At 41.4% G+C, this 23,437-nt stretch overlaps 1 protein-coding gene across 1 annotated transcript; it reads right to left on the bottom strand.

Moving 5' to 3' along the window:
- Positions 1-1,771: 1,771 nt before the first annotated feature.
- LOC148879404 (glutathione synthetase, chloroplastic-like) lies at positions 1,772-20,241 on the bottom strand. The gene is made up of 11 exons (XM_088960938.1): positions 19,800-20,241; positions 5,788-5,863; positions 5,523-5,653; positions 5,277-5,399; positions 5,081-5,187; positions 4,708-4,774; positions 4,463-4,532; positions 3,846-3,967; positions 3,278-3,417; positions 2,996-3,188; positions 1,772-2,125 (listed from the first exon to the last, which is right to left on the bottom strand). Exons 1-11 carry the CDS (start codon positions 19,856-19,858, stop codon positions 2,005-2,007), a joined length of 1,209 nt encoding a protein of 402 aa, XP_088817064.1. The 5' UTR covers positions 19,859-20,241; the 3' UTR covers positions 1,772-2,004.
- Between the last annotated feature and the right edge of the window lie 3,196 nt (positions 20,242-23,437).

Below are 23,437 nucleotides of genomic sequence, written 5' to 3'. Positions count from 1 at the left end.
CCAGCTCCCTCGTAGTAATTTGTGAGAAATTCCCCAATCCTCTGGCCCTTGTGAACTTAATCAATACAATAGTAGGACAAACTTGTTTCACCATTAACATGGGTATCATGGCTAGGGGTGAATCCATTTAGGTCGTAAACATTTTTCCAGTTTAGGCCAATAGAAAATTAGAAATTACCATGGGATATTGCCCCTGTTTCAGGGTTCACCTCCATCTAAGAGAAACGGCTTTTATTATGTTGATTATGGTGATGATACAGATAACTTTAGTCAAAAGCAGATGAAAGCAAATGAAAAAGAGTTCAGGCTTTGCAAGATTTTACTCTCCTTATTTTCCTCTTTTATTTATTTATGGATTATGGATGGATGTGGAGGATTTCGGATTGCCATCCTTAGTTCTAAGCCGAGAATATAAAATCCATACTTCAAGCAATTTATCTATCTAACTTCTAAAATGCACTCCTGAAATACCTAATGTTTAAGTTGAAAGTACAGACCCCATCTAATGTTGAATATATAGCATCTAATATTGCATAACTCTACCTTGAAAGTACAGACCCCTTCAATCTATCTAATTTCCTTCTCTTCAATTTTTCAATTGGTATCAAATATTGATTACTGATTACTCTCATTGACATTGCCATGTCCGAGAAATTAGATACACCTATAAAGTAATATCATTTACAGCATTACATCATACGGATATGCTTCTAAGACAAGCACAGAGATTGTTGCCATAGACATGCTCTAAAGATACATAATTGTCAATGAAGTCTTGCAAAGAAAGTTGCTAGGAATGAAATTTTGGCTGCATGATATATTTTAAATGGTAAAATTTTCAGTAAAATAGGGATCATTGCCTGGTGCTGGTGCAATGGTAAAATCCCAGACTAACAAAAAATAAAAATAAAAAACAGCCAAAAGTTAGCAACCTTGGACCAACATTAGGTAATGGCCCTTGTATGTTTCAGTAAAATAATAAAGGCCCGAGGGAAGTTTGGGATTGTGATGACAAAAATTGGGAATTTGTTTTCTGATAGGCATGGTAAACCCCAATTTGTAGTATGTTGGAGCTTCTCAGAGGTCTGTAGGTACATAGGGAGCATAAAATACTTGTTTGTACCACAAAATTGTACGTGTAACAAATTTCACTAAAATATAGCATGCATATGGTATACAAATATACATAGTTAACACATTTTTTTAAAAGCTTCCAATATTCCAAACATCCAATAATTGCTAGTATTACTATGAAACATGAGAAAAAGAAGAGTAAATTGAGTGACCCATCCAAGATGACAGAGCACAACCAAGATAAGTCGCTCAAAATAGAGGAACAATACAGATTACCCCAAAAAAGGGCTCAATGATATAAAAGAAAGAGAGATCCATATCAGGAGGGATGATCAACAATGCAGATATCCTCTTCCCACTCTTCCCCTACCATGGCTATCTGCTGAAGAATTTGTTGACCTCTGAATCCATTTGAAGAACATTTTCACTCTACATACCAGAGCTCTCACCACTAGTGGCCTTTCATTGCAGATACAATAAACATGTAACATTATTGCATAATAGAGACTTAATTATAATCTATTATTAAGAATGTCTTATTAATTTTATGAGCATTTTCACATTTATTTTTATGATGGTGAATACAGTGAAAAAATAAAAGCAATAACTCAAGCCCCACAAAGGATTATGGTTAGTTTCTCGATTTTCTCTCTACTTGAATTTTGGTTTGTATTTGCTTCTATTAACAGCTTTCACAAGCACAAAAAGTACTTTTCTTTTTATTAGTTTCCATTATATGCTACTAATGCAGTACAAAACAAAATAGACCCCCACAATTATCTTTATTATTTGTGTTTCTGCTGATTCCAACCTTACTCTCCCCATCCACACCCCCACCTTGATGGTACATCTTCCAAAGAAATAAAGGCAAATATGACTGCCAGTTGGAGTTCAATGATCAGTGTACCTTAACAAGTCAATTCATTCCATTCAAATATATATGCTATCTGAGACTGCATATCCAGCAACTATTCCACCTTCATCTGATGATTGAGCCTTGGTCTTTATCAAGTAACCACAGTCATCATTTAGTATTACCTTCTCTTTGTTCCTGCACAATCAAATGCCTTAATGTAGCATTAACTTGAAAAAGCAAAGTTATTGCAATTAATAGGTTGCTCTTATATCTTAAATTGATGAAAGACGATATACTTGGCAAAATTAAAAGGGTTTACGGTCTGGGTAAAGGGAAAAAAGAAAAGGTAAGATAGAGTTTAGGTATCAGATGCAGATGGACTATAATGGAGAATTTAAGCTGGATAAAACAAGGGAAAGCAAGGTGTCTCTTCACCTTTGAAGGTCATCAGAAAGGGGTCTCACTCCAGGGTGGATTAGTTGCTTCTAAAGAAGACAAGCAGGGGTCTATTTTATCATTGCACCAAAGGGTCTCTTCCCTCTAGTTGCTGTTAAAGAAGACTTCATCCTTTTCACAAAGACTTGAACATTGTCATACTTGGTATCTAAGGAGTCTACTATAGCATAACAACTAAAAATAAATGGTTGCTACTGATAGATCAGGTTCCTTTCTCTTCATAGCAACACTGATTACAAGCTAATAGAGTCCCTTGATGCCTAAAATTGATGAAGGAAAAGATTTAGATCTGTAGTTGAATAAGAAGGGATTAAGGTGGTTAGGGTTTAAAGTATCAAATACAGATTTGAATATAGCTGCATAGAAACTGTAATGGCAAGTATAAGTTCGAAAAGAACAATGTCAGCAAAAATTCAAACAATTGAATAATTGACAAAATTAAATTAATATTGTGCACCAACTTTATAATTGGAAGAGTATCCAGCAATAGATAAACATTAAGTTGGGGTTCCATTCCCACATTGTCTTTCCATTCTTATCTCTCCAGTCTCCAACCACCATTCATGCAAAAAGACAAAAGGGGGAAAGAGAAGGATAAAAATTTACTACCTCAGATAAGCACTATATATCCCAAGTTCAGATATAGCATGTTCTTGATGAAAAATGCCATCCAGGACCAAAAATGCAGGAGAAGCAGTGGGGAAAATCCTTTGCATAAGAATGTATGAAGTAAGCTCTTCACTTCCTTTCTTGTCTAATTTTAGTAAAGCGTCTCTCACATCCTCACCATAGATGTTGTTCCCTGAAGGGTGAAAGTAAAAGCCATAATTAGGAATACAATAAAAAACAGGAACAATAAAAATAACCATTAATTCTGATGATGATAATGACCTCCTCCTTCTCGTTGGGGTTTTAGAACAAATGATTTGGGGTTTCTTATGGCATTCTTCACAACACTGGGATCATCCAGGCTCCTCAACCCAGCAAAGCATTTACGAACTTTGGCAATGTCATCCGTGTTATCAAGGAACCTGCTTACATGGCACATAAATTTCTAATGGGAAATGTGCTAAATATAAGATGAAAAGTTTTTGCAGTTAAATATCGCACCATCAGTGGCTGAACCATGTCGGATCAACTAGTATTAGAGAATATGAAGTAATCTACGACATGAAAAGCTAAAGACAAACATAGTTGTGCATAGGAAAAACTGACTTCTTTGTATTACATCTAATTTTCATCTAAACTTACTCTACTTTTGAGCAATTTTTTATGTATAATGTCAACTTAAGATATCTTTGCTTTCTGATGAATATTTTATAGTCATTTTCCCTTCCTCTTTCTTTTGTGGGACCAATGGTAGGAGAAGAAAACATGCCAAATATGCCATTCAGAATGAATTTACGTTTCATCTTGAACAAACAAAAATAATTAAAAAAGGAAAACAAAAAGAATTTACCTTTCAAGTACACTGGGCTTTGCCAGCTCTTGTTGAATCTTCTTGGTTCCTACTAAATGGTAGGAAACAGAGGGGCACTTGATAGCAGAGGACTGCTCCATTAGTAGCTTAGCTCTCCATTCCTAGTGAATGAAAAAAAAAATAGCACAACAACAACCATGTAGGGGAATTAAAATTATTTAATGTCTCTAGCTAGGACAGTCTACTGGAGTACCATGCAACAAACAATGGGTTCACAACCTATAGTTTGATAGGCCCCGTGCACCAATAATCGACCCAAAATAGAACGCCATTGCATTTTTCACATTTTCTTTCTTTTTTCATCTGGGATACTAGTCATTTTATTCTGGCAACTGAAATTAAAAATATGACAGATAACATGCTTATAATAAATCATATCAAGTAACTAGATATTATCATAGAATATATCCAAATGGGAAATTTACATATTTATTATTAAGCATTATTGGGGTCTACTCAACAGGTAGCTAGATAAAATATACCATTTATAAAATAAAAGCCAGTTTTAAGTGTGAACAGTCAAAACAATAGGGTATCTCCCATGCTGCAATTAGAGTATGGTAGCAGAAGCAGAAGAATAGAGATGCAGTTCTTACTGATTCTGAAGGATAATCTTTTGGTGTATACCCAGCTCTGAAATAGATGACTGCAACTTCTTGACCTTCACTGCAAGTAACAAGTCAAAGACTCAAAGTTAAAAACATCACATGGAAAATGCACATGAAAAGAAGAAATTAGAAACCTTAAATCAGAAAATATAAAATTACAACGAAATGAGAACAACACATGGAAAACCAAGAAATTTTGAGAAAGATTAAGGAGTCACAAGAGTGAGTCATACGCTACAAGAGTCCCATCTGGCCGAAGCTCACTCTCTGCATCTATTTGTGCCATTGTTTTACGAATTACTGTCAAGTCATGTGTGTTACAAAGTCAAGGTGGAAAATTTGTGCAAGAAATCGTAAGACTGTCTTTGGATAAAGGGAAATGCAAATGGAACTGGCAGGTCCAGGAATCAGCCGAAGTATACATACTGTGACAAAGCTAAACCCTCATAACTACTAGAAATTCATATACAGCATGATATGTCAACATGCAAATTGATAATCAAAACAAATAATATAGTAGTCACTTCCCCCATTTCATCACCATTAAATATTTAAAGGGCATCATCAGACATCAGACATCATCAAGTTTTTGTATGAAGCATGTACTTCTGAGTTCTGAAGATAAAAAGGATATCTCCTTCAATGTGTTCATAAGCCAATATTGGTCATACATGTTCCGCTCATGAGCTTGACCCACAATCAAAACTATAGCTCTGTACAAACATATTTGAAGTTAGACCTACGAACAACATTGATCAAATACAGGAATACGATTGGAATGGTGAAAATGGTTGACTCCAACCTGGGGTTATTGTACTCATTCCAAGCTTTAGCTAAAGCGTCTGCATATTGATTGATAGTATTGTTTCCAAGGACCCTTTCGGAATCTAATCCAAGGTGCTCTCCATAACGATTAAGCAAGTGCCTGAGAAATGAGTATGGTATCAAATTTACAGACCCACACAGGATCACTAAAATATAAATTTAAGATTGAAAAGAGTTGATACTGAAGTGTTAGGCATCCTAAGGTCAAGACATAATTACTTGCCTGTGAAGCCCACCAACAAGACAACTAAGACCGTAAAATGAACATGAAATGGTGTTGAGTTCTACTTGGAGTAGTAGATTAGTTTTAGCGTCGAGCATATAATCCGAGCGAAGTAAGCCCATACGAACTTCCTACTTTAGTAATTGAAACAGGATTAATGTGTCGCCCATAATTATCAGCAACTCCGATTTTCAACTTGCCTTTAGACTGCATCAAACAGAAAGTATGATTTATCTGGATAAGCAATGTTCATGAAATGGCTTGCCTCTTTTTTATTCATTTGTTGCATTCTTGAATGAATGTCCAAGAGCCTGCTGGTGAAAGGATCCACTTTCTTAGTGCTGCAATATAAGGAGAGGGACATCAGTTAAACTAGTATTTTTACACGAACCATGAGATGATATATTGCAATTTCAAATGAAGGTCAGAGAAAAGGAAACCTCTAAACCATAGACAGAAAGCCAAAGCGTTGAAAGCGAAAGGAAGATAAACAATAAGAATACAATTTATGTTGAATGAACCGCAAACTATGACAAGAGTGGGGTGATCATTGGGGATTATGTGTGGGGGACATAGAAGTGAGGTTCACTGGTCTTACCATGGAGTGGCCGGGTTTGGCAACTATATATGATAAGAGTAAAAGACCAGACCTCGGATTCAAACCTGCAGGTCAAGCTCCAATTTATCAACCTAGTCCAAACTTGAGCTTTACGAGCTCAGGTTGGGGTGAGTTAGGCTTTGGCAGGTTGATCAGTTTTAAAAGAATTTATGTATATACTTCGAAAAAATCTATAAACCTAAAACACATGATACCGAAAAGATGCGGATTGATTGATTATTGTCAAACTCATTTTTATGCCGTCATCTTTTATTGGGATTTATGGCCCAATTTAAGAACATTATTGATTGAACCAAAATTAACACTTGGCCGATTTGCACTCCATGCATTTAGACTAGTGTAAATAAAGTTTGCACTATAGACAAACTGAGCCTAAAGAAAAATTTTTTGGTAGATGAATGCTTATTTAACACTCTTAAATGCCCTAAAAGGTAATATTTAATCAATGATATTAGTTACTACTGATTTTGGGTGCATCCCATGTCCGAATAGGATCAGAGTAGATTCAGATAAATTCTTTGGGCCTACTAGATCTGAATCCAATTATGATCCGATGAGCAGAATCCAGAAGAGCTACTGAATCGGACCGGTTCAGCCTTAATGGTCCAAAGTATTTATTGAATTGAATTGGACCCAGTTCATCTGTAATGAATTTATATTGAGACTGGATTGAATTGAACAAATATCTATTTCATTGACAAAATATAAGAGTATGGGGTGTCAATGGATCAAGTTTTGATTGCACTGAATCTAAAAAAGCAATTTTAACAGATTGAATGGTCAGACATTGAATTGGATTAGTCCAAAATGTTCCAAATATTCATCACATTGATTTGGGCTTGGTCCATCTATAATGAATTGGGTCCGGTTGGACCAATATCTGGTCCACTGACAGCACTTAACATTGTTACATATTTTTAAAAGCAACTCTTACTCTTACCAAATGTTCAAAATAGTTTTGAGCTTTTTTTATATTTCTCCTGCTCCAAACGGAGCCTAAACTAAAAATAAAAAACAATTCTAATTATATGAAATTGGGTCATACTAGTGTGTGGGAATACACAATATCAGAAAATCCTTGACCCTCATTTATGGGAGCTAAGGTGATAAAGTGGGAACTGGGGTTATAAACATGCCAAAACAAGGGAGCCTAGATCTCCTGAACACACCACATCCAGTCACACATAGGAAATATCTCCGGTACATGTAGATGTTCCCGACGTACTTTCATAGTGTATGCCAAGTTTTTGCTTGTAAGGAGATCCCATTTGTGTGGGTCACACAGTTCACAGTGTTCACATACTCTTGCATTTGCCATGAAAATTAGTGTCGGGTACCCTGCTTTTAGGATGTGACAAGGGGCCATTTTCAAGTCACCGCTCTACATGGTGACTCATAAAATTGACATTTTGCACAGCCTATAACAGAAATTGTCCAGGCCCAAGACCGAGACTGGCGCTAATATAAAACCTAAAGCCCAGGCCCAAGCCCAAACTCTATGTTATGTAACATCTTAATTCTATCTTGTAATCGCAAATTTTTTTAATATGTTCCTATCCAATCACACATCAAACTCACTGCTGCCCAAGATACAATAATCACACAAAATTCAAAAAATAATAATAATACAAGTTATTACCTAATATCTATTACTAATACATATTTTTTATTATTAATAATATCAAGCTGGGCTTAATACTTACAGGTTACACAGCCCAAGCCAACAGACCTCAAAACGGGTCTAAATTGGGCCAGACCAGGGAAGCCCACCGGGCTACTTGGCCCATAAAAATCGCCAGTGCCCACTAAAAGTTACGGGTCCGGATCTGCACAAGGGTATTATTTTACCAATAAAGAGTGAACAGGTCAATGATCCTTACACGGTTACACCTGGGAGGCTGGGACCACACCCTATGTCTGACCTCTATTGAACAAAGTTTGGATGTACTGACCATAAAATGTGGGTCAGGTCACATCCTGGCCACAAGACACTACAGCCAATGTACAAGACGTCATGTGGCCAGCATCTTGTGATCAATCAATCCAGACTTAATACATGCCCTTGTTTGCAGAAAGTTCAGAGTGAAAAATAGGAATTCATACTAAAAAATATATTTTTTTGGGTAAAATATTTCCCTGACATTTCTGAAATGTATTTAAACCTCCCCTCACCTTTAAAAGTTGCAAAGACCTCCCCTTACTTTTAGTGTAAAAGTTGCTTATTGACCCCTTCTATTAGTTGCACGTTAAAAAACTTAATAGATATTTATTGCTCAAAAATTTTTAAAATACCCAAAATACCCATGAATCATGTTTGGGTAAAATACTTAAACCTCCCTTAACATTTCCGATAAGTACTTAAACCTCTCCTCACCTTTAAACGTTGCAAAGACCTCCCTCGACGAATAGAGCCAGGTATTAAACAAACAGTGAAGTTGCCTATATAAACAATAACAAAATAAGGTATGATCTGTCCTAGACTCAAGTACGATTTATATACACTTTTTACTCACCCTGTTTGTTTAATAGATCAAGAAAAATCAAGGATAAAAAACCACAGAAAGCTTAGGTTAATAATGTATTCAACGCATGAAAAAAAAAAAAAAAAAAAAGCTACCTCTAAAAACTTTCAAAAAAAATCAAAGTAAACTCAAAAAATTGTGTGAAATCACCTTCAACAAGTAGGTATTCTTTGTTAGCACACGGTTTTTTGAAGAATCCTTGAGAATGTTAAGTTGGGCGGCAGTATTGGAAAAGAGGAATTAAGCAGGAATTATTTTAAGTGATGGTAGAATAATCCTATAAGGATAATTTTGGTAATATGAAACTTTAACTTTTCTGGTAAACACAAAGGCATTCACTAGTTTAGGAATTTTTCACTCTCAATCCACTAGAATTAACAAAAGGGGTGGATAAACAACTTTTACACCAAAAGTGAGGGGAGGTCTTTGCAACTTTTAAAGGTGAAGGGAGGTTTAAGTACGGTTCGAAAACATCAAGGGAGGTATAAGTATTTTACCCTATTTTTTCAATGATTGGTACCACTCTCCATTCATTGGTCATATTGTATCAATATTTTAATTTTTTAGGGCCAAAATTTTTCTACAATTATTATTACTTTTAATTTTTAAGAAGTTCGGATCTGCCTTTCTGCACACCTCACACCAACCGCATCTCCTTGCCTTACATCGGGAACATCTCCGTCCTTGAATTTATTCATGGAAGATGTTACAGGATGGGATGTGACAATGAGACCTGTGTGAGGCGGGCTACGTAAGGAACAGATCCCAATTCATTTTTAAGAGGTCACGTGGCATCACTTTAAATGGAAAAACAGATTTAGCGTTGCAAATTATGGGGTATTTTAAACTTTTAATAATACTCAAACTTAGGTTTTAATAGAACCGTAGAAGGTAGGGGTGAACATTCGGTTTATTCGGTTAAAAATAGAATTCAATAAATAAAATTTTAAAAACCAAACTTAAAAAATTAAAACAGAACCAAAACCAAAATTTAGAAAAACCAAAATAGCCAAAATCGAAATTTTCAGTTCGGTTTTCAGCTATTTCAGTTAAAACCGAATTTTAATAATATATACTTTATTATATATGTATATTATATATTATATATTATAAAATCGAATTTCAGTATATTATATATTAATATATAAATACTAATATATTATATTACATATTATATATTATATATAATAATAAAAAATTTTGTTAATTCAGTTAACCGAAATTCTAATTTCAAAAACCGAAACCAAAAACTGAAATAACCAAACCAATCTAACCAAAAATCGAAAAAACCAAAACTTAAATTTTCGGTTCAGTTATTCGGTTTTAACCGAATTATGCTCACCCCTAGTAGAAGGTACTAACGCGATAACACCTTAATCCGTTTGTTAGATACCCTTTTAAAATATAAATATATTTATTTATTTTTATGCAATAATTAATCGTTTCTAAAAATTAAAAAAAAAAATCTTGGGTGATGAGGTGATCTGTAACCCTTTTCATGAACGAACTTGCCTAATGGGCTTTAATCGCAGGAAGATCTCCTGCCTGACGACCTAGCCTAGACACTGACCCGCCGACTGACACAGGCGCCGACCTGACAACCTGGCCTAGACACTGACCCACCGACTGACACAAGCGTCGACCTGACAACCTGGCCCAGACACCGACCCGCCGACTGACACAAGCACCAGCCTGACGACCTCGAGGAGTTCACCATCGTACCCTGGTTCTGACGGGATGTGACAAGTCTTACCGTTTGGAGGCTTTTCACCCACCTAACCCGTGAGGACTCCGGTATATAAAGACCTCACCCCGCAAAGGGGAGGGAGAGGGAAAAATGTGGAGGTAATCCTAGCTCTCTAGCTCTCTAGCTCTCTCGTTTCTCCAATATTATCTTCAGAGCTCTCTACAATCAAAGTGCTAACTTAAGCGTCAGAGAGCCCCCGCCGGGAAAATTCCCCCGGGTCCTCTGATTCAGTTCCCGCAGGTCCCTCAGCTCCCGCCGCCTACAAAGGGGAGGAAAAGAAGGAGTTCTCGCATGTCCCTCAGCCTTCACTACCTATAAAGGAAAGAAGATCACCTCATGTAGAGGACAGTCGGGTTGCACTACACCAGGGAGCTCCACCATTCTCTAAGTCACAAGCCACCCAGTAGGGAGTTCGCCACCAAGTAGCTCTCCGCCAGGCAGTTCGTCACCAAGCAGTTCCCCACGAGGGAGCTCGCCACCAGGCAGTTCACCACCAGGCAGTTCACCACCAGACAGTTCACCACCAGGGAGCTCGCCATAGGGAGCTCGCCACAAGGCAGTTCGCCACCAAACAGTTTGCCACCAGGCAGTTCGCCCCCAGGCAGTTCTCCACCAGGCAGCTCGCAACCAAGCAGCTCATCACCAAGGCACGTCACCACCGAGTCAAATAACGAGGTACTTAGCCAAAAAATTTTTACAACACAAAACATTGGTATGTGGCTAGAAACGGTTACATCAATTGGCGCCGTCTGTGGGAGCGCTACAAAAAGCTAAGTTCTCATCTTACAAAAGCTGCCTATAAAGGAAAGAAGACCACCTCATGCAGAGGAAAGTCAGGTTGCACTGCACCAGGGAGCTCCACCATTCTCTGAGTCACAAGCCGCATAGTAGGGAGTTTGCCACCAGGTAGCTCTCCGCCAGGCAGTTTGCCACCAAGCAGTTCACCACCAGGGAGCTTGCCACCAGGCAACTCACCACCAGGCAGTTCGCCACCAAGGAGCTCGCCACTAGGCAGTTCACCACCAGACAGTTTGCCACCAGGCAGTTCGCAACTAGGCAATTCACCCCCAGGCAGTTCTCCACCAGACAGCTCGCCACTAAGGCACGTCACCACCGGGTCAAATAACGAGGTACTTAGCCAAAAAATTTTTACATCAGAAAACATTGGTACGTGGCCAGAAACAGTTACATCAATTGGTGTCGTATGTGGAAACGCTACAAAAAACTAAGTTCTCATCTTACAAAAGCTAAGTCCTCTTCTCTTAGAAAGCTAAATCCTCACTTTTTAGAAATCATAACTATCGCTTTATAGTTTGCATCCTTTATGAACTCAAAGACTATGCAGGGAGCTAACAGACTAAGTAGTTCTACAAACCTTACTTTCAATTCAGATAATGCCTCATAAGTCCTCTCTACAAGGTCCCCCCTACAAAGATGTGCTCTTCGTGGCTTCCACGGGAATTGGCGGCCAACCGACTACATAGGCGTCCTTATCGATCGAACCTTCCAAGGCTCCCGTGTCAGTTGGCAACCTAAAGTTGGTAGTGCTGCCCCCGAAGGTAAGCTCCTAATAGCATCATGTATGAGTGGGTGACCGGCATTACGAAGCTAATGCAACACAATCATAGCTCGACACCTCACAAGCAAAGCCTATGGGCCACATTACTACTTAAGACCCGGTCGCCTCTCCGGCACGGGCAAAGTCAAAAAAGAGTAGACTACGAGTCACTCCCAAAGCCGACGGACCACATTACTTCTTAAGACCCAATCACCTCTCCGGCACGAATAAGTCAAAGAAGAGTAGACTACGAGTCACTCCCAAAGCCTATGGACCACACTAGGAATTGGATCAACACTTACTAGTTCGTCGACTTATGGGCCAAAAGAAATCTACTCCCTTCGCTGAGTTACTCTTAGCTCGGGAGTGGGGGGCTATTGATGAGGGCAGATTTGATCTTCCAGTGGAATTGTGACACGTGGCACCTCATGCCAACTAAGTATGGCCTTCAGGCAGCTCGCCGCAAGCAGCTCGCCATAGGCAGCTCGCCACAGGCAGCTTGCCATAAGCGGCTTGCCACAGGCAACCCGCCAAAGGTAGGTCACCACAAGCAGCTCGCCATAGGCAGCTCGCCACAGGCTGCTCGACATAGGCAGCTCGCCACAGGCTGCTCGACATAGGCAGCTCGCCATAGGAAGCTTGCCATAAGCAGCATGCCACTGCTCACCATAAGCAGCTCGCCACAGGCAGCTCGCCACAGGCAGCTTGCCACAGACAGCTCGCCATAGGCAGCTCGTCACTTGTAGAGAAGCTTGGTACAGGAGTAGTTTGGCGTATCGTAGGAAGATCCCCTGCCTGACGACCTAGCCTAGACACTAACCCGCCGACTGACACAGGCGCCGACCTGACAACCTGGCCTAGACACTGACCCGCCGACTGACACAGGCACTGACCTGACAACCTAGTCTAGACACTGACCCACCGACTGACGCAAGCGCCAACCTGACAATCTGGCTCAGACACCGACCCGCCGACTGACACAAGCGCCAGTCCGACGACCTCGAGGAGTTCACCACCGTACCCCGGTTCTGACGAGATGTGACGAGTCTTACCGTTTGGAGGATTTTCACCCACCTAACCCGTGAGGACTCCGATATATAAAGACCTCACCCCCCAAAGGGGAGGGAGAGGGAAAAAATATGGAGGTAATCCATGCTCTCTAACTCTCTCATTTCTCCAATATTATCTTCAAAACTCTCTACAATCAGCGTGCTAACTAAAGCGTCGGAGAAACTCCGCCGGGAAAATACCCCTGGGTCCTCTGATTCAGTTCCCGCAGGTCCCTCAGCTCCCGCCGCCTACAAAGAGGAGGAAAAGGTCCCTCAGCCTTAACTACCTATAAAGGAAAGAAAACCACCTCATGCAGAGGGCAGTCGGGTTGCACTGCACCAAGGAGCTCCACCATTCTCTAAGTCACAAACCGCCTAGTAGGGAGTTCGCCACCAAGTATCTCTCCGCCAAACAGTTCGCCACCAGGGAGCTCACCACTAGGCATTTCGCCACCAGGGAGCTCGCCACTAGGCATTTCGCCACCAGAAAGTTCGCCACCAGGCAATTCGCCACTAGGCAGTTCGCCCCCAGGCAATTCTCCACCAGGCATTTCGCCACTAGGCAACTCGCCACCAGGAAGCTCGCCACCAAGCAGCTCATCACCAAGGCACGTCACCACCGGGTCAAATAACGAGGTACTTAGCCAAAAAAAATTTACATCACAAAACATTGATACATGGCCAAAAACAGTTACATCAATTGGCGTCGTCTGTGGGAACGCTACCAAAAGCTAAGTTCTCGTCTTACAAAAGCTAAGTCCTCTTCTTCCAGAAAGCTAAATCCTCACATGTTAAAATCGAAACTATCACTTTATAGTTTGCATCTTTTATGAACTCAAAGACTATGCAGGGTGCTAACAGACTAAGTAGCTCTACCAACCTTACTTTCAATTCAGATAATGCCTCGTCAATCCTCTCTGCAAGGTTCCCCCTACAAAGATGTGCTCTTCGTGGCTTCCACGGGAATTGGTGGCCAACCAACAAAATAGGCCCCTTATCGGTCGAGCCTTCCAAGGCTCCCGTGTGAGCTGGCAACCTAAAGTTGGTAGTGCTGCCCCCAAAGGTCGAGCTCCTAGTAGCTTCTTGTAGGAGTGGGTGACCAACATTACGAAGCTGATGCAGCACAATCATAGCTCGACACCTCACAAGCAAAGCCTACGGGCCACATTACTACTTAAGACCCGGTCGCCTCTCCGGCACGGGCAAAGTCAAAAAAGAGTAGACTAAGAGTCACTCCCAAAGCCTGCGGGCCACATTACTGCTTAAGACCCAGTCGCCTCTCCAGCACAGGCAAAAGTCAAAGAAGAGTAGACTACGAGTCACTCCCAAAGCCTACGGGCCACACTAGGAATTGGATCAGCACTTACTAGTTCGTCGACTTACGGGCCAAAAGAAATCTACTCCTTTCGCTAAGGAGTTACTCTCAGCTCGAGAGTGGGGGGCTATTGATGAGGGCAGATTTGACACTCCAGTGGAATTGTGACACATTGCAACTCATGCCAACTCAGTATGGCCTTCAGGCAACACGCCACAGGTAGCTTCCCACAAGCAACTTGCCTCAGGAAACTCGTCAAAGGTAGCTCGCCACAAGCTGCTCGCCATAGGCAGCTCGCCACAAGCAGCTCACCACAGGAAGCTTGCCATAAGCAGCTCGCCATAGGCAGCTCGCCACAGGCAGCTCACCACAGGCAGCTCGCCATAAGCAACACGCCACTGCTCGCCATAAGCAGATTGCCACAGACAGCTCGCCATAGGCAGCTCGTCACTTGTAGAAAAGCTCGGTACAGGAGTAGTTTGGCGTATCGCAGGAAGATCCCCTGCCTGACGACCTGGCCTAGACACTAACCCGCCGACTGACACAGGCGCCGACCTGACAACCTGGCCTAGACACTAACCTACCGACTGACACAGGCACCGACCTGACAACCTAGCCTAGGCACTGACCCGCCGACTGACGCAAGCGCCGACCTGACAATCTGGTACAGACACCGACCCACCGACTGACACAAGCGCCAGCCTGACGACCTCGAGGAATTCACCATCGTACCCCAATTATGACGAGATGTGACGAGTCTTACCGTTTGGAGGCTTTTCACCCACCTAACCCGCGAGGACTCCGATATATAAAGACCTCACACCCCAAAGGGGAGGGAGAGGGAAAAAATGTGGAGGTAATCCATGCTCTCTAGCTCTCTCATTTCTCCAATATTATCTGCAAAGCTCTCTACAATCAGAGTGCTAACTTAAGCGTTAGAGAAACCCCGCCGGGAAAATACCCCCGGGTCCTTTGATTCAGTTCCCGCTGGTCCCTCAACTCCCGCCGCCTACAAAGAGGAGGAAAAGGTCCCTCAGCCTTCACTACCTATAAAGGAAAGAAGACCACCTCATGTAGAGGGCAGTCGGGTTGCACTGCACCAAGGAGCTCCACCATTCTCTAAGTCACAAACCGCCTAGTAGGGAGTTCGCCACCAGGTATCTCTCCACCATGCAGTTTGCCACCAGGGAGCTCGCCACTAGGCATTTCGCCACTAGACAGTTCACCACCAGGCAATTTGCCACTAGGTAGTTCGCCCCCAAGCAGTTCTCCACCAGGCATTTTCCCACCAGGCAGCTCGTCACCAAGCAGCTCATCACCAAGGCACGTCACCACCGGGTCAAATAACGAGGTACTTAGCCAAAAAATTTTTACATCACAAAACATTGATACATGGCCAGAAACAGTTACATCAATTGGCGTCGTCTATGGGAACGCTACAAAAAGCTAAGTTCTCATCTCACAAAAGCTAAGTCCTCTTCTTCCAGAAAGCTAAATCCTCACATGTTAGATATCGAAGCTATCGCTTTATAGTTTGCATCTTTTATGAACTCAAAGACTATGCAGGGAGCTAACAGACTAAGTAGCTCTACCAACCTTACTTTCAATTCAGATAATGCCTCATCAGTCCTCTCTGCAAGTTCCCTCCTACAAAGATGTGCTCTTCGTGGCTTCCATGGGAATTGGCGGCCAACCGACTATATAGGCATCCTTACCGGTCGAACCTTCCAAGGCTCCCGTGTGACCTGGCAACCTAAAGTTGGTAGTGCTGACCCCGAAGGTCAAGCTCCTAGTAGCTTCTTGTAGGAATGGGTGACCGGCATTACGAAGCTAATGCAACACAATCATAGCTCGACACCTCACAAGCAAAGCCTACGGGCCACATTACTACTTAAGACCCGGTCGCCTCTTCGGCACGGGCAATGTCAAAAAGGAGTAGACTACGAGTCACTCCCAAAGCCTACGGGCCACATTACTGCTTAAGACCCAGTCGCTTCTCCGGCACGGGCAAAGGTCAAAGAAGATTAGACTACGGGTCACTCCCAAAGCCTACGGGCCACACTAGGAATTGGATCAGCACTTACTAGTTCGTCGACTTACGGGCCAAAAGAAATCTACTCCCTTCGCTAAGTTACTCTCAGCTCGGGAGTGGGGGGCTATTGATGAGGGCAGATTTGGCCCTCCAATGGAATTGTGACACATGGCACCTCATGCCAACTAAGTATGGCCTTCAGGCAGCTCGCCGCAGGAAGCTCGCCACAGGCAGCTCGCCACAGAAAGCTTGCCATAAGCAGCTCGCCACAGGGAGATCACCATAGGCAGCTCGCCATAAGCAACATGACACTGCTCACCATAAACAACTTGCCACAAACAACTCGCCATAGGCAGCTCGTCACTTATAGAGAAGCTCGGTATAGGAGTAGTTTGGCGTATCGCATGAAGATCTCCTGCCTGGCGACTTGGCCTAGACACTAACCCGCCGACTGACACAGGCGCTGACCTGACAACCTGGCCTAGACACTGACCCGCCGACTGACACAGGCACCGACCTGACAACCTAGCCTAGACACTGACCCGCCGACTGACACAAGCACCGACCTGACAACCTAGCCTAGACACTGACCCGCCGACTAATGCAAGCGCCGACCTGACAACCTGGCCCAGACACCGACCCGCCGAATGATGCAAGTGTCGACCTGACAACCTGGCCTAGACACCGTACCCCGGTTTTGACAAGATGTGACGAGTCTCACCGTTTTGAGGCTTTTCACCCACCTAACCCGCGAGGACTCCGATATATAAAGACCTCACCCCCCAAAGGGGAGGGAGAGGGAAAAATGTGGAAGTAATCCATGCTCTCTAGCTCTCTCATTTCTCCAATATTATCTTCAAAGCTCTCTACAATCAGAGTGTTAACTTAAGCGTCGGAGAGCCACCGTCGGGAAAATACCCTCGGGTCCTCTGATTCAGTTCCCGTAGGTCCCTCAGCTCCCGCCACCTACAAAGAGGAGGAAAAGGTCCCTCAGCCTTCACTGCCTATAAAGGAAAGAAGACCACCTCATGCAAAGGGCAGTCGGGTTGCACGGCACCAGGGAGCTCCACCATTCTCTAAGTCACAAACCGCCTAGTAGGGAGTTCGCCACAAGGTATCTTTCCGCCAAGCAGTTCGCCACTAGGCAGTTCGCCACCAGGGAGCTCGCCACCAGACAGTTCACCACCAGGCAATTCGACACTAGGTAGTTCGCCCCTAGGAAGTTCTCCACCAAGCATTTCGCCACCAGGCAGCTCGCCACCAAGCAGCTCATCACCAACGCAAGTCACCACCGGGTCAAATAATGAGGTACTTAGCCAAAAAAATTTTACATCACAAAACATTGATATATGGCCAGAAACAATTTCATCAATTGGCATCATCTGTGGGAACGCTACAAAAAACTAAGTTCTCATCTTACAAAAGCTAAGTCCTCTTCTTCCAGAAAGCTAAATCCTCACTTGTTAGAAATCAAAACTATCGCTTTATAGTTTGCATCTTTTATGAACTCAAAGACTATGCAGGGAGCTAACATACTAAGTAGCTCTACCCTTACTTTCAATTCAGATAATGCCTCATCAGTCCTCTCTACAAGGTCCCCCCTACAAAGATGTGCTCTTCGTGGCTTCCACGGGAATTGGCGACCAACCGACTACATAGGCGTCCTTACCGGTCGAGCCTTCCAAGGCTCCCGTGTGAGCTGGCAATCTAAAGTTGGTAGTGCTGCCCCAGAAGGTCGAGCTCCTAGTAGTTTCTTGTAGGAGTGGGTGACCGGCATTACGAAGCTGATGCAGCACAATCATAGCTCGACACCTCACAAGCAAAGCCTACGGGCCACATTACTACTTAAGACCCGGTCACCTCTCCGGCACGGGCAAAGTAAAAAAATAGTAGACTACGAGTCACTCCCAAAGCCTACATGCCACATTACTGCTTAAGACCCAGTCGCCTCTCCGGCATGGGCAAAATTCAAAGAAGAGTAGACTACGAGTCACTCCCAAAGCCTACGGGCCACACTAGGAATTGGATCAGCACTTACTAGTTCGTTGACTTACGGGCCAAAAGAAATCTACTCCCTTCGCTGAGTTACTCTCAGCTCAGGAGTGGGGGGCTATTGATGAGGGAAAATTTGGCCCTCCAATGGAATTGTGACACATGGCACCTCATGCCAACTAAGTATGGTCTTCAGGCAGCTCGCCACTGCTCGCCATAAGCAGCTAGCCACAGGCAGATCACCATAAGCAGCATGCCACTACTCGCCATAAGAAGCTTGCCACAAACAACTCGCCATAGGCAACTCGTCACTTGTAGATAAGCTCGGTACAGGAGTTTTTTAGCGTATCGCAGGAAGATCCCCTACCTAACGACCTGGCCTAGACACTGACCCGCCGATTGACACAGGCGCCGACCTAACAACCTGGCCTAGACTCTAACCCGCCGATTGACACTGGCGTCAACCTGACAACCTGGCCCAGACACCGACCCGTCGACTGACACAAGCGCCAGTCTGACAACCTCAAGGAGTTCACCACCGTACCCCGATTCTAACGGGATGTGACGAGTCTTACCGTTTGGAGGCTTTTCACCCACCTAACCCGCGAGGGCTCCGGCATATAAAGTCCTCACCCCCCAAAGGGGAGGAGAGGGAAAAAATGTGGAGGTAATCCCTGCTCTCTAACTCTCTCGTTTCTCCAATATCATCTTCAAAGCTCTCTACAATCAGAGTACTAACTTAAGCGTCGGAGAGCCCTCGCCGGAAAAATACCCCGAGGTCCTCTGATTCAGTTCCCGCAGGTCCCTCAGCTCCCACTGCCTACGAAGAAGAGGAAAAGATGGAATTCTCACAGGTCCCTCAGCCTTCACTGCCTATAAAGGAAAGAAGACCACCTCATGCAGAGGGCTATCGGATTGCATTGCACTAAGGAACTCCACCATTCTCTAAGTCACATGCCGCCTAATAGGGAATTCGCCACCAGGTAGCTCTCTGCCAAACAGTTCACCACCAGGCAGTTTGCCCCCCGACAGTTCTCCACCGGGTAACTCGCCACCAGGTAGCTGATCGCCAAGGCACGTCACCAAGTCATATGATTGCAGATTTATTGATACATTTAACACTGCAAATCGGAAAGATTTGGTTGGAGGTGATCGATATCCTTTCAATATCATTACTTTTGGCTTGCAGAATAGCACGATAATTTGATTGGTGTGAACTGTGGCCACAGCTGCAGAGAATTTTCACGGCAACCAATATCCTTTCAACACAACCGGACAAAAAAATAAGAATTAAGTAACCGAAACCAATAATCCTCGAAGCAAAATATAGAGTACTTCATGTTTAATCAAGGTCAGTAGGGAGATAAGCTGAACAAGCATAGAATAGTTTAGGTTAAGGAAAGAAAATGAAACAGAGAGAGGGAGAGGTGCAAAAATAAGCACCTGGATTCTTTTGTCCCCGACAATAAGCCCATGGAGAGAACTCCAGACGAGAGCATCATGTACCAACCGCTCAAGTAACTCTGGATCGATATTAGGAAGACCAGGCGTGATGGTTCTTATTGTTCCATCTTGAATTTCCTTCTCTACACCAACAGCTGAGCATTTAATTGGTAAAAACGAGGAAGATAGAGAAGGAATCGATGAGTTTCTGCAACGTAGCTGGGGAATATTGCGGAAGATATTAGCGTTGAAATTGAAAGTGGAACGAGGCTCCTGTTTGTGAAGTGAGAGAGAAGAGTAGAGAGAAGAAGAAGAAGAAGCCCAAGAATCGATCTGCATGTTCGCTCTGTTGTTCACCCAAAATAAAGCCGATGTTTGAGGTTTTGTAGCAGGAACTTGGGAGCCCGCAAAGTAATTTATAACGAAAACAAAGAAGCGAGCTAAGCCTGAGGGATCGAGGGGTTAACGTTAACGGTGTTCAGTGTAGGATTAGGAGATTCTCCAAAATCCAAATGGCAATTTGTCGGTCACCCGACTCAGGAGGATGGGGATAAAAAGAAAAAACAAAATGCTAAAATCACAGAAAAAACACGTGGATGGGGGTAACCTTGTCTGGATAAGGATAGGGAATGGCTCTCTGTCCCTACCTTGCCACTTGTCATTCCTAACAATTATCCACCATCATCGTCTTTCTCTGAAAAATAAGCAAAACATTGTTTTTCTTGTTGTGGTAGTAATTTAGATCAAACTTGTCACGTATAAATTTTAAGACAATGTTCCATTGACTTTTCATTTTAATTATATAAAAATAAAATAGGTAAATTTTTTTAAAACCCAATTTTACCCTCCATACATCTTCATCTTTACCGTCTCTCTTCCTTTCAACAGTGGCAAGGTGAACTGTTGTGTTCTGTTTCAAACCATGTCTTCCTTTCTACATCTCGCACACACTATTGGGGTGTTGCAGAAAAAACACGGCAAATCGAACTGTGTGTTCTGTTGTTATTGTTTTTCACTGGTTTTGATTTTAGTTTATTTTTGCTATTTCGGTGATAGATACCTTAAAAAGAAAACAGGATTACAGTTTCAGGGTCAAATTCGATAGCTCTAGGTTAAAAACAAAAAAAAAAAACAAAAACAAAAAAACTTATAAATACTGTCTAAAATCTAAACTGGTCAAATAGAACACAAGATGGGTGGACTCTAATCAAGCTCTAATGTCGAAAACCCAAAGACCTCCACTCGAGTTGTAGGATAGGTTCAAAATATAAAAGGGGAAAAAGAAAGCAAATCAACCCAGAAACCTACGAACTTCAGTTTCATAGATATTTAGGTGGATTAGTTCTTGCGATTGAAGTCGGTTAAAAGACGATCCCGACAGATACTGAACTTTCTCATAAAGCAAAGGTTACGAAATGATCAGCAACCATGGAATCAGAATCATTCTATTGGAACTTCAGAGGTCTTATTCTCAACCATGAAATCTCTCTTCCGGGAAGAAACAATAGAGACCAGAATCGAGGTCCAATGTGAAGAACCTAGATTAACGGACAGACTCTTTTAAGTTTTCCTCTCTGTGAATCAAAAAACACTATCGGATGGGACCCTTTTACAAGGATTTTTTTGTACCTTTCCTTTCTTTACTGAGAAGCCATTCTCTCTGGATGTGAACCGACGTTTTTTTTATAAGTCAAAACACCAGCTCCCCTGTAATCAGAACAGAAGAACTCGAACCTTAGGAGGCTGAGAAAGACCTGACTAGCTTGACCGTGATGCGACAAAGATTTTGAGAGAGAGGAGGAGGGAAGAGATAAGAGAGGAGAAACTGATGAAGGATTGGGCGGTGATACCATTCGAGGAAGATGAAGAAGAACGGGAGCGGCTTTCAATTTGACATAAGGGCAAAATAGACATTTCAGTCCTTTCATCATGACAATGACAATTTTTCGAAACAGTAAGGATAGTATTACACAATAGGAAAATATACTTATTCAATTAACTAAATTATAAGGGTAATTTAAGAAATTTATCTAAATAAAAATTAATAATAACAAAAAAAAAATTGAAAAAACAGAAAATAATCAATAAATGGTACCATCACAAAGAGAGTATTAATCGAGACGGTTTTTGATCTATCTTGTTTGTAAATTATTTTTAAATAAAAAATAAATGAGTTGGTTAATCAAATAAATAAGAATTTATAGATAACAATTCATTTAATTTGATATATAATAAAATAAATTAATTAATTAATTAAACTTTATTGGAATAGGAATGGTATAGGCTATCTTGAACCATGATCGAGGCCCTAATTGGTTCGGTCATACCCCAATAATCGGACTTGTTCAAAACCCGCTGAAAACCAACTATTGAGTTGGTTGAATCGGAAAACCAATTTCAATTTCATGAAATCACTTGAGTCCATAGATAAGTGAAATTTTAAAATGTTATTAACAAGATTTAAACTCAAGATTTCTTATTTTCATAGATTACTTAATCACAACTAATCCACCTCTTTACTTATGCTAACTAATGACTATTTATTATACATATTACATTATTATGCACGTATTTTAAAGAAAATGCAAGTTAAAAAGACTTGAACCCTAGTCATTTGTTTTAAAAATTAAGAAGCCTACCATCCACCTACCATATTTAGGTACATTAAAAGTTGTAAAATATATTATATAGTATTTATATGACCCATAGTATATATATATGTATACGTTACATCATCACGGTTCAACCCCAATCAAACCTCTAACCCATGAACCTCTCTCTTCTCCGGTTCTATGCACGGTCTGGCTCTCTGAACATTGATTGGGATAGGATTGATACAAGCTATCCCAAACCAAACCTATCTATAACTCTGAACATTGGGCTTTGGGAGAGAGAGGGTATTAAGAGAGAGAGAGAGAGAGAGAGAGAGAGGGAGTATTAATTGAGATGTTTTTTTGTTTATATTTTTCTAATAACAAAAATTTGTTAGTAAATTATTTATAAATAAATTAGTAAATTAAATAAATAAAATATTATGGATAATAATTTATTTAATTTAATAAAATATATAAAAGCTTATAAGGGCAAGACTAGTACATGTTATTCCAAACCAAACCCAATCCATTGACAGCCCTAAATATTGGGCTAATAATAATTTGTTAATAAATTGTTTTTAAATAAATAAATAATTTAGTAAATTAACAAAATAGAATTTGATAGACACTAATTATTTAGGTTAATAAAATAAATAAATGAATAAATAAAATTTTATTGGAGAGAGAGTAAAAGAATAAAGTGTGAAAGAAGAAAGAGATAAATTTTATTGTTTTTGTTTTACACGATGGCATGACCATAAATAGTTAGATATTCAATAGCAAATATAAAAAGGGAAAAAGTATATCATAATTACATTTGTCTTATATGATGTCATTATTATAAATAATTAGAAATTTAGTGGTACATTATATATAGATACTTAGCATATAACAAATTTTAGAAATTTAAAAGGCGAATTTTGAAAAAAAAAACATAATTTCCATCATGAACGAAAAGAGAGTGCATGAAGCTCTTGCTTTTATAATAGGTATTAGCAAGGACCCATGTGATGCATGGGATTTATTAAGCAGAAGCTAAATAAT

The sequence above is a fragment of the Nelumbo lutea genome, chromosome 1, assembly GCF_056320005.1.
Source record: "Nelumbo lutea isolate HS-2025 chromosome 1, American lotus-T2T, whole genome shotgun sequence".
Classification (NCBI taxonomy): Eukaryota; Viridiplantae; Streptophyta; class Magnoliopsida; order Proteales; family Nelumbonaceae; genus Nelumbo; species Nelumbo lutea.
The sequence above is the reverse complement of the archived record's forward strand: the minus strand, read 5'-3'. Positions and strand labels throughout refer to the sequence as shown.